Genomic DNA, 12,190 nt, shown 5'->3' with positions numbered 1-12,190 from the left:
AAACTAGATAACAGCTTGTACATAACAAGTTAGTATTGAATAGACCCGTGAAGGGACAAGCAGAAGTTGCATCCAAGTGGCAAAGACGCCATCCACGACCCTAACGCCCCCTCTGAGCTAGTTGCTCACATCTAAGACCCCTCACATCATAATACTCAGCCTTGACGTCCAAGAGAGACGTAGGTGAGTGTTTGTTTGAGGTTTTTGCAGACTCAGTAGTGCCCACGGACCAAAACCCGGCCCAACGAACCACACCTGCGCACACTACCACCCTCCCCCTTCTCTCTGTCTCGAGTCTAGGCGATAGACCCGTTACAACGTCCATGTTACTCGATTCAGGGGCCACAGGAATGTTTGTCAGCAAGGAATTCATCTGCAAACACCAGCTGCCAACGACCCCCCTAGCTTCACCCATCCCTGTTCACAACGTTGATGGGACTCAGAACAAGAACGGTCCCATCACGGAAGAAGTCGACATTATCCTCGGTTTTGGGGACCACTCTGAGCGTTGTAAACTCGCTGTTGTGAACCTTGGCCAACAGACGGTTATTGTTGGCCACCCATGGCTTCTCCTCCACAACCCAGAGGTGGATTGGGTTCGACAGAAGGTGACGATGACACGATGTCCACCTAAGTGTCAGAGAGCTGTACCTGCGAGAGTAGAATCGATAGAACCCGGAGATGAAGTCTTTGTGGTCCACGTGATGTTGACATGCAGTGTGCTGGAGATTCAGGCCATCACTACCCCTTCTCAGCAATTCGCAGAGAAGGCCTGGCAGGATGAGAGGCCTTCCCCAGAAGGGGTGATCCCTGAGGCCTACTGCCTCTATGAAGATGTCTTCTCAAAGGAAGCATTTAATGCATTACCTCCACAGAAGCCTGGGATCATGCAATAGATATCCTGCCTGGGGCTGATCTCCCACGGTCATGCACCTTCCCTTTGTCCCAAAACAAACAAAGGGAACTTGATGAGTTTCTGCAAGAGAACCTTGCCAACAGCTGCATCAGGCTGTCTAAGTCCCCAATGGGGGCCCCAGTGTTTTTTGTTAAAAAGAAGGATGGATCCCTCTGAGTTGTTCAAGACTACTGAAAGCTGAACAAAATCACAGTGTGTCATATCTGTGCATACCCGATCCCAAACCGACTCCCGGACCTCCATCTTCACCACCTCCGACCCTACCGTCGTCCGTTCCGATATTCACCTTTGGTCCTGACACCACACCTGACACCACACCACCCCTCTTCCCTCATGACACCTCACCCTTCCATCACCCTCCTACCCTTCTCCCGTCCATCCGATACTCACCTTTGGACCTAACACCTTTCCTCTCCTCCACTCCTCTCTCCTTTCCTCTCTCCTCTCTCTTCCTCTGACCCTCTTCCACTGACCCCCCGCCAAGTTACAACCTTCCGCTGCTGTCCGTACCCCGTATTCAGACTATGCTCATACCTTTGCTCCAAGATCCCATCATAGCCCCAACCTTGGACTTTGACTCCACCTCAGCTTTAGTCCATTGCATTGGTGACCTCATACTACATAAACACCATTGCCAATATTCCTTGGACTTTCAACCCCACCTCCATAAGCTCCATAAGCTCTGCAACCTCCAAGCTCCATGGATCATCTTCGGCACTTTTGCCACTTGTAATGTATCTTTCGCGTTCTCCCCTCATCCTTATTTGGACTGCTGCTTCTTCCCATTCTAGCCAGTTAGTCATCATCCCCACTTCACCTCACCCTCCTGCCCCTCTGGGCTTTGCCCTCCTTACCTCCTTTCGGATGTACTGCAGGTTCTGCCCTATGACCTTCGGTACTGCTCTGCTTCTGTCATCCCTTTGTTCCTGTTTGGATGCCTTTGTTCTGATTCGGACCCCCTTTGTTTCCTTGTGCTTTCGCCCTCTCCATTATATATATTGGCAGTTGTACATACTCATTTTAGTCCTTTAGTCTAAAATCGACCTGAAATGCCCCCTAGAGACTTCCTGCTTGCTGCCTATGAAATTAAGGACCAAATGGACAAACAGCAATGGCACAGTGCTCCACTTGAGTTGCTGAGGCCAAGGTCCCTCCTTGCTAAGTCTCCGGTTCCCCTCTGGAATCGTCCGCCCTTGCCCAGTTCTAACACAGTGAAGAACTCATACCCACTCCCACTTGTGTCAGATGTGCTCAACCATCTTCGAGGCTCAAAGTACTTCTCTGTCTTGGACCTCAGATGGGGTTCCAACAATGTCCAGATTAAGGAAGGCCACAAGTGGAAGGCTGCTTTCTGCACCAACCGAGGACTGTTTGAGCCCCTAGTCATGTTCTTTGGCCTCTGTAAACTCCCCTGCAACCTTCCAGACGATGATGAATGACATTCTCCAAGAGTGGTATTGACAGAGGTGTTGCCATCTGTTATATGGATGACATCCTACTCTTCACGTCAACTGTTGAAGAACATTGTCAGGTTACCCTGGAAGTGCTAGCCACTCTGCAAAGACACAAACTCTTCCTCAAACCAGAGAAATGCAAGTTTGAGCAGACCCAGATAGAGTATCTAGGGCTGGTGATATGTCAGGGCAACCACACCTGACCATACAACCCCAGAACCACCTTCCCTGACCTCCCCCCACTTCCCCATCCTCCCATCTTTACACACCTTTCACAACTACAGCCTGCACGCGAACCCGCAGGAAAAATCATGTGGGTCAAGGCGAGCAACTTGCCTTAACCCATGTGACACCTTTTCTGGCATCGCAGGAACATGCTTGGCTCCTACCCTTAGTCATGTTATGAACTGTACAGTACATTTCCCTTTTATAGTAGCCAAGCGGGAAAATAGGGAAACTTACCCTTCTTCTCAACTCAATCCCCGCTTAGGCAAGTTGTAGCTACCTTCCATAATACATGACAACTCAATCCCCACTTAGTGAGTTTGAGGAGCTTGGGGTAGGATCTAGCACCTGGCTGCCTGGGACACCGCGAGTGTCCAGTTCTGAGGTAGGGCTGCCCCCGGACAGAGGCCGGGCCCTGACAGCAGAAGAAGGGTTCAACCTACTTCCACATCCCCTGATGTCGCTAGAAGAACAGATATTAGAGCTGACTCGCCAGCTCCAAGACCTCCAGACCCAGCTGGCTACCCAAAGGCAGCCTGCCCCCCCTGCTGCTGCTCCCGCTCCAACCCGCAAGCCACCCAAAGTAGCTACCCCCACTCCCTTCTCCAGGTCGCAAGATGACCTGGACCACTTCAAGGCAGAATGCGGGCTCTACATGAGCATGCACCATGCTGAGTTCCCAGATGAACACAGCCAAGTTCTGTTCATCCTGTCATACATGAAGGAGGTGCTGCCGGCCCATGGGCTACCCAGCGCATCAACTCCCTCCTTGCCCCGGTGCCCCAAGGATTGCCTTCGATGACTTCGCCCAAGAACTAGACTCCATGTTTGCTGACCCCAACCATCAGGCCACAGCTCGGCAGAAGCTGGCCTCACTCCGGCAAGGCAGCAAGTCAGTGGACAAACTGATCCAGCAGTTTGAGCTCCACTCACGGATGGGAGATGTTGCCCTGGTAGACCGTTTTGAGCAGGCCCTCCAGCCATGCCTCCGAGAGAGCATCTACCACCTCCACCCGATGCCTACAACCTGGGCCAAATGGAAGCATGAGGCCTCCGTCCTTGACAACCAGTGGCGACGTTTCCAAGCCACCCAACCTCACACCGTGGCAGCAAAACCCTCCCCATTCCTCTCTCGCCCCACCCCTCCCCTGGCACCGTCTACCACTGCTCCCGCTGCAACCCCAAAGCCAGACCCTCAGGCAATGGATCTGGACCGCACACGCTCCCCCCGCACTGAGCAGAGACGCAGTGGGCTCTGTTTCAACTGTAACCAACCGGGGCACATAGCCTGTGACTGTCCAAAGCCAAGACCTCGCCAGATCTGTGGGGCCCTCCAAGAAGAAGGCCCCAGAACCCCATCCCAGCTGGCCCCAGAGGACTTCGAGTGATCATTGACTCATTGAGAGGCCATCATGCAGTGGAGGCCCCTCCCCAGAACTGGAGGAAGCGGAAGAAGATCCAACAGGGGATTTTCTAGAGGGCGACCAGTGAAGAGTGTGCCCTGGTTGCCTGATGAGAGCAATGTACCCACCTGCAAATACCGCAGCTGCCCCAGATGGGCCATCCAATCTAAGCTGCTCTGGTAATTGCAAAAAAGAGAAAAGCCACACCAAGGAAGCCAGAAGGGGGTGAACCCCCGTGCAAGTTGCCATCCCAGCCCTGCAATTTATGTCCTGTCCAAGCACTCCCCCTGCTCACTCAACCTCTCAGTGGAACTGACATCCACCACTTCACTCTGCTCAGGGGCCACTGGAATGTTTATCGGATGCGACTTTGTCCAGAAGCACAACCTAGAGACGTCGCCTCTAGTGCAACCGGTCCCTGTCCATAATGTAGATGGAACCCTGAATGAGAACGGATCCATCACAGAGGAGGTAGAAGTGCTCCTCCGATTCGGCCGACACACAGAGCGGGCCCGGTTTGCAGTTGCTAACCTGGGCCACCAGACAGTGATAATTGGCCATTCGTGGCTCCTGCACCACAACCCAGAAGTAGACTGGGTCAAGCAGAGGGTCACCCTGTCCCGGTGTCCACCAGCCTGCTATGGCCGGAACCCAGTGCTGAAGCCGGGAACCCAGGGGGAACCCGACTTCACCCTCGAACCTGGAGACGGACTCTATGCAGCCATGATCCCACCAGAGTGGAGCCATGAGCTCCGAGCCACATCCACCCCCTCTCAGCGAATGGCCCAGGATGCACAGGAAGGCCCCCGGTAGAACACCCCTTCGAGGAACTGGTACCAGAGCACTACCGAGACTTCCAGGACATATTCTCCAAGGAAGCCTTCAACAAACTCCCCCCCCCCAGAAGCCTTGGGACCATGCCATCGACCTCGCCCCAGATGCCAAGCTCCCCCAAGGAGGACGTTCCCACTCTCACCAGCAGAGCAGAAAGAGCTGGATGCCTTCCTCAGGGAGAACCTCGCAAACAGACAGATCAGACCATCTAAGTCCCCAACGGGGGCCCCTGTGTTCTTTGTGAAGAAAAAGGACGGGTCCCTGAGGTTAGTCCAAGACTACTGCAAGCTGAACGAGGTCACAGTTAAAAACTCCTACCCACTCCCCCTGATATCCGACGTCCTCACCCGCCTCCGGGGCGCTAAGTGGTTCTCAACCCTAGACCTACAATGGGGGTTTAACAATGTCCGGATCAAGGAGGGGGATGAGTGGAAGGCAGCCTTTGCCACCAACTGAGGGCTGTTTGAGCCCACAGTGATGTTCTTCAGCCTCTGCAACTCCCCTGCCACCTTCCAGACAATGATGAATGACATCCTGTGGGAGTTCATCGACCGAGGGGATGTCATCTGCTACATGGATGACATCCTAGTCTTCTCCCCCAGTCTCGAAGGGCACTGGAGGGCTGTGCGAGAGGTTCTAGCCACCCTGAGGAGGTGGAAGCTCTTCCTCAAGCCTGAGAAGTGCAGGTTCGAGAAGAACACCATCAACTACCTGGGCCTCATCATCTCTGAAGGTCATGTTGCAATGGACCCAGTCAAGGTGAAGGGAGTAACCGACTGGCCAGTCCCCATGAAGGTCAAGGAGGTTCAATCCTTCTTAGGCTTCATCAACTTCTACCACCGCTTTATCCGGGACTTCTCAGAAAAGGCGAAGCCCCTTCACCAACTCACCCGGAAGACCCAGCCTTGGGCCTGGGGCCTGGTAGAACAGACTGCCTTTGAGGACTTGAAGCAAGCAGTCACGTCAGCCCCGGTGCTCACCTTCCCTTCCAACACGGCCCCATTCCACCTAGAGTGTGATGCCTCCAACTTTGCGATGGGGGCAGTCCTCTCACAGCTCCAGTCGGACAGAGACTACCACCCGGTGGCCTTCATGTCTAAGAGCTTCTTGGAGGTAGAAAGGAACTACAAGATCTATGACAAGGAGATGCTCGCCATAATATGAGCACTTGAGGAATGGCGCCACTTCCTAGAAGGAGCCCCAGAGAAGTTTGCCATCTTCACGGACCACAAAAACCTCTCATACTTCCGGACGGCCCAGAGGTTGAACCGGCAACAAGCACGCTGGTCCCTCTACCTCTCCCGCTTCGACTTCGTGCTGACCCATCGCCCAGGGAAGCTCATGGGGAAGCCAGATGCTCTGTCACGCAGAGCAGACCACCCTTGAGGAGAAGGGGACAATACAGGTGTAACCCTACTGCACCCGGAGTGGTTCGAAGTCCAAGTGACCGAGGGGGTGTCGATGGAAGGAGAGGAGATGGATATGTTGAAGAGGATCCAAGAAGGGAAGGAACATGATGAGGCAGTGGCGAAGGCCTTAAGAGAACTAGGAAAAGGTTCTCTGCACCCGGACGAATGGGATAGAGATGGGGACCTGATCCTCTACCAGGGGCGAGTATACGTCCCCAAGGACCCCCAGCTCCACCATGACCTGGTGAAGTTGCACCATGACTCGGTCCCAGCAGGACACCCAGGCAGATGGAAGACTCTGGAACTGATCTCCCGGAACTACTGGTGGCCGGGACTGTCACAATATGTAGCTAGTTATGTCTCAGGCTGCAACACCTGCCACGGGAAAAATCCTTCCCCTCCCGGAAGGTTGGGAAGCTCATCCCAAACAAAGTGCCCTCCCACCGATGGCAGATAATCTCGGTGGACACCATAGGCGAGCTCCCAGAGTCCAGGGGCTACAATGTGATCCTGGTGGTAGTAGACCGCCTCTCCAAGAGGATCCATGCTGTTCCTACCATCACCACAGTGGACTCTGCAGGCATAGCCTGGCTGTTCCTGGAACATGTCTGGCAGCACCATGGCCTTCCAGAGGAGATCCTGAGCAACCGAGGCACAGCCTTTGTGTCCAAATTCTCCAGTGAGCTGGCAGCACTCCTAGGGATCAAGCTCACCCCATCCACCCCATACCACCCGCAGACAGATGGGCAGACAGAACGTGTGAACCAAGAGATTGAAGCCTACCTCTGCATCTTTGTCAACCACCAGCAGGATGATTGGGCTGACTGGCTCCCACTAGCTGAGTTTGCATACAACAACCGGGTCCACTCAGCCACCTGTCAGGGCACGGCCCTTGACCCCACTCACCCTCAGACACCCTCACCCTTTCCCTAACCACCCTCTCTCCACATTTCCCCATTCCCCTTATCCTTCCCCCCACTGTTTCACATAATGACGCGCACGCGCGAACCTGTGGGAACGTTCTGGGCGAGCGACTCGCCCAGAAATGTACAGCCACAACCGTGGGAACATTCTGGGCGAGCAGCTTGCCCAGAACTTTCCCACAGGTCACACCCGTTATGGAAAGTCGGCAGCGAGCGGGAACTGTATAGTTCCTAGGGTCCTTTTGTGTCAGCCTCACAGGGGGCTGAGAAGCTTACCCTTCTTCTCAGCTCATTCCCTGTGAAGGCTGAGGCCAGTCCCCTCAGCGACTTCGAGGAGTTAGCACCTGGGGAGAGTACCCCAGCACCCACACCCGGCCTCGCCCTCCGGCCACTCCCAGCTGGGGTCCGGATCCTGACACCACCCGCCAGACCCCATTTGAGCTCGACTCAGGACAGCACCCCTGGATGGGGACTGAGCCAACCTGCTCCTCTGACGTCGAAGCAGCAGATGCCTTTGCCTCCCAGATGATGAAAATGCAGGAAGAGGCAAAGGCAGCACTAGAGCATGCAGCAGACGAGATGGCCTGGTACTATGACAGGAACCAGAAGGCTGCCCCAGAGTACAAAGAAGGGCAGAAGGTCTGGCTCAGCTCCCGAAACTACACAACCGACCGACCAACTTCGAAGCTGGACCACAAAAGGATTGGCCCCTTCCGCATCACCAAGGTGGTGTCCCCAGCAGCTGTGAAGCTGCAGTTCCCCACCCAGCTGAAGGGCGTCCACCCTGTAGTCTCAGTCACCAACATCCACCCCTACCTCCCAGATGAGATCGCCAAGCATGCAGCAGACCCCCACCCTGGCCCAGAAGTTATTGATGGAGAAGAAGAATATGAAGTAGAGAAGATCCTAAACTCTGGGTACAGGTACGGAAAACCCTGGTATTTTGTTAAATTCTCGGGCTGGCCAAACTCGGAAAATGAATGGCTCCCCCACAAGAACCTAGAGCACTCTCAAGAGCTCGTAGAAGAGTTCCACCGATCCCACCCTGATGCCCTGAGACAAGAAAGGTCCAATAGAACCCACCAGCCAAGACACCAGCCAAGACACCCAGCCACTCCGAGGCGAAGCGGTATAGAGGGGGGGTGATGTCAGGGCAACCACACCTGACCATACAACCCCAGAACCACCTTCCCTGACCTCCCCCCACTTCCCTCATCCTCCCATCCTTACACACCTTTCACAACTACAGCCTGCATGCAAACCCATGGGAAAAATCACGTGGGTCAAGGCAAGCAACTCACCTTAACCCATGTGACACCTTTTCTATAGAAAATATAGGGTTATGGCAGTTCCAGGGCCGGGGTCGGACAAGATGACAGTAGACCGCTAAATAAAATTGTCGGCACAAACATATGTAAATACATGTTTCGAGGCTGTCCTCCAACATTTTCCGCATCGCGGGAACATGCTCGGCTCCTACCCTTAGTCATGTTACAAACTGTACAGTACATTTCCCTTTTATAGTAGCCAAGCGGGGAATAGGGAAACTTACCCTTCTTCTCAACTCAATCCCTGCTTAGTGAGTTTGAGGAGCTTGGGGTAGGATCTAGCACCTGGCTGCCTGGGACACCGCAAGTGTCCAGTTCTGAGGTAGGGCTGCCCCCGGACAGAGGCCGGGCCCTGACAGCAGTACAGGGAGGCAAAGAATGCAGTGGGGAAAGAAATGTTGGAAGAGGTAAATTTTGTCCTGTAATTTTAACTAGAAGTGCAGTACATACACAACTATCCAAAATGCGGGTCGAATGATGACCAAGATGGGGTCTGGTATGGGCTGGGCTCAGGTGAATGCAAAGAACTGAAGGTGAGAACAGTCAGGGTGACCCGCGCAGCAGCGTAAACAAGTGGAGGAAGTAATACTATGCCCTTAATAATAGACTCATGAACATGATCATCAAGCCATGCAACACAATCCCCAACCCATGCCTTAACCCATGCGACACCTGCAACCCATCCAATCGGAAAAATCAAGACAGGAGCTACTGTGATATATATCGCTGAAACCCGCCATAGAATCATCTCCGTGCGTGTTGGAAAGGGAAACGACCATGCAAGGCAATGAATTCCCCCAAAGATTATTCCGGTGGCTGCAAATATGGACATGAATTCCAACCCCTTAGGCTCATCCACCCACACGAGGGACATCGGATCTGCATCAGGCTCCGTTTTAGGTGTTTGTTGATCAACATTTGTCTCGGAAGTCGGAGGAACAGAAGGGGACTTTCGCATCACATGGATTGGAAATTGAGCATTGACAGGTTTCTCCCACCACAACACGTAAACAAAGATATATAATGCCACATATGCCAGCGCCATTGTCTCGAGTTGCGATCTGTGCAAATGGTTTGCCCATCGTTCGGCATATTGAGTGATAAACCAGAGTAGTTGGAGGACAGTGATAATTTTGGAAAACGCATCGCCTTTGCTTCTGTCAAGAATTTCCTTCTGTGTAATTGCGACCTTTCTAGTATCCCCGGTGTTCTCAATTATGCCGGGGTATTGCTGCAAGTCATTCGGGCCCACAACGCTTCCTTCTGATGGGTCGAAGAAACCATTCATGACAACAAAGTATGAATGCGTCAAGGTCCACCCTTGTGGCAAGTAGTCAGCGCATCTTGTGCATTTCCCCTCAAATTCCGGGCACACCTTCAACCATCTCGAATTTTTCTGATATTCTCCGAGATATCAAAAATTGGTCCCAGGCAAGCGCCAGAGTGAACTCCGGTAGAACCAGTGACCAGGTCATCATGACAGCGCGCAGTATAAGCACTGAGGCATCATCATCATAGGATTGTGGTAGATCTGGGTGCACTGCTGTCCAAATGCAAGCAAATACAGTAAGGAGACAGCTATAGAGGATGCCCCATATCATTCGGTAATTCCGGGGATCGTTGTAACCATCAGATACATTTTGCAGGAAACAAGTCGTATTGTGAGGGGGGGTGGGCGCCGAATAAACATTGTAGGCAAGAAGAACGTTGATAAGGGCTGTTGCCATCAGATCTGGTAGAATGGGGGTACAAGCGCACCAAATACAGGTCGAGTATACTTAAGCTTTATAATGTGAACTGGGGTACTGCCGATGTTCAGCTCGTTATCAGCCATGCGGCAATTCCAGGGATTTCGAATTGCATCGATGTGAAATTAAGTTACCGCGCGTCATTCACTTCGAACAAATTTTAAATTTGACTCTAGATTCAGTCACCGCAGTCGACGATTTTACATAAGCGGTTGACTGTTGCGATAACATACCAGTTGTTCCTTTCAATGGTGCACGGCCATGAAAACCAGGGCCGGTTCGGGCCCTTGGGGCACTAGATATAGTTATATAACCCCCCAGGAAGTGTTAGCTCAGTCATTGCCATGGTCTCCTAACACTCGATGCGAGAAAACGCATTCCCCGCAAATTGTAGAGTTAGGTCCCTTCCCCACATCCCCGAAGGGAATAGGCCTCTCTCTTAGAAACTACATAAAGGGTGAATGAACCCCAGTCTTATTGGCGTCTGGCACATCCTTTACAGGACGCTGGCCACTCTAAGCTGTACTGGGAATTCCACACCGCGCTAATGATCATGTACTGAATAACTTCGTATACTATCACCTTGGCGGTGCTTCTTTACATCGGCAACGCCATCGACAACCTTCCTTGACACTGGCCATCTATCGCTCCTTCATACGACATGGCTCAGCTTCGGTTCTCGCCGTCTATTGCTACCACAATGACTACCGGGTCGAGCTCGCGGACTGCCGTGAAGCAACTGTTCTCCCTCTCACTCATTCCAACTAGGACAATGACAGAGAATACGTTCTCGTGCTCGCACTAGTTTCGATTCACGACAATTACTCGGGCGCTGGATGCTATAGATTCCATATTTACATGATTGACTATTGTCGTAGCTTCAGAGATTCAGTGCAAGCGCTGTACAATGAAATGGGAATCCTTTCCGAGGAGGCCACTCAGGGATTATTGTTCGAGTCAGTCCGAGATCTGTGAATTCACCTAATCCCAGCTGATATGTGTGTTTTTTTTGCAAATGGTGGACATCTCTCGAGCTCAGAGACAATCGTCGGGCCAACATGCTCCACGATATCCTGCTTCTACTGCACCCTCCGGCACCGCAGCCATCACACACACTCGGTGTCGAGACAACATGTCGATGAGTAAGGGTCAAGGCCAATTCTTCTCGACGGAATCCTGCAGAACAAATCTTGCCAGGTACGAAAGTTCATGTGCTACTATGCTACGCTTCTGATGAACCCTTAGGAGTTATTCCGTTCAATTTCGATGTCATTCAAGTCCCCACCCCTACGGCTCTGCCAGTCCTGCCAACCGCAGCGAGTTTCATGCACGAAAAGGGAGGGAATGGTGTGGGGAAAGAAAAGGTGATTAATGCTGGGAGAGGTGAAAATCAAACGGATTGCGAGTCTTTTAATTTATCCGTACGTAACTTGTGGTCTGATGGTTTTTAATCTCAAATGTAACGGCGCATCTGCGTCGTATTCGAATGTAAACAACGGTAATAAAACATACAGATTGAAATAAGAAGCACGGTACATACATCTATCCATGATGTGGAAGAAATGAGGTCCAAGATGGGGTCCGGTAAAGATCAGGGGGAGGCGAACGCAAAGAAGTGAAGGTAAGAACAAGATAATCCGGGCAATAATGTAAGAGGCTTCCATGAGTAACCCACATAGTTCAACTACGGAAGAGCAAACATCAGTAGCCTGGCGATGAGTTATAGTAAAGCGAAAATCTCCAAGAGCAGAACGATAAATATTGTCTGCAGGGAGGAGAGTGATCCGTCGTATCGACATGTGCAAGGCATAAGGAATAGGGCACGCCACAATAATTATCGCTGAAATCCGCCACAGAAGGGTCTCCTTGGGTGTTGGAAAGGGAAATGACCATGCCAAGCAATGGATCCCCCGAAGATGATGCCCGCTGCTACACTACTCGTCATAAGGG

General features: G+C 52.3%; 1 protein-coding gene across 1 annotated transcript; it reads right to left on the bottom strand.

Moving 5' to 3' along the window:
• Positions 1-8,863: 8,863 nt before the first annotated feature.
• On the bottom strand, positions 8,864-10,370 carry EI90DRAFT_2972368 (uncharacterized protein). The gene is made up of 2 exons (XM_039055750.1): positions 9,868-10,370; positions 8,864-9,812 (listed from the first exon to the last, which is right to left on the bottom strand). Exons 1-2 carry the CDS (start codon positions 10,217-10,219, stop codon positions 8,947-8,949), a joined length of 1,218 nt encoding a protein of 405 aa, XP_038916364.1. The 5' UTR covers positions 10,220-10,370; the 3' UTR covers positions 8,864-8,946.
• Positions 10,371-12,190: the final 1,820 nt, after the last annotated feature.

This window comes from Cantharellus anzutake, assembly GCF_015039405.1.
Source record: "Cantharellus anzutake strain C23 chromosome Unknown EI90scaffold_22, whole genome shotgun sequence".
NCBI lineage: Eukaryota > Fungi > Basidiomycota > Agaricomycetes > Cantharellales > Hydnaceae > Cantharellus > Cantharellus anzutake.
The sequence above is the reverse complement of the archived record's forward strand: the minus strand, read 5'-3'. Positions and strand labels throughout refer to the sequence as shown.

Bases quoted from the DNA above. Each gene is read 5' to 3' on its own strand.
- EI90DRAFT_2972368 (XM_039055750.1), bottom strand. From the start codon at position 10,219: ATGGCAACAGCCCTTATCAACGTTCTTCTTGCCTACAATGTTTATTCG. The intron at 9,813-9,867 runs GTGTGCCCGGAA...ACTTGCCACAAG, and splicing joins AAAATTCGAGATGGTTGAAG to GGTGGACCTTGACGCATTCA.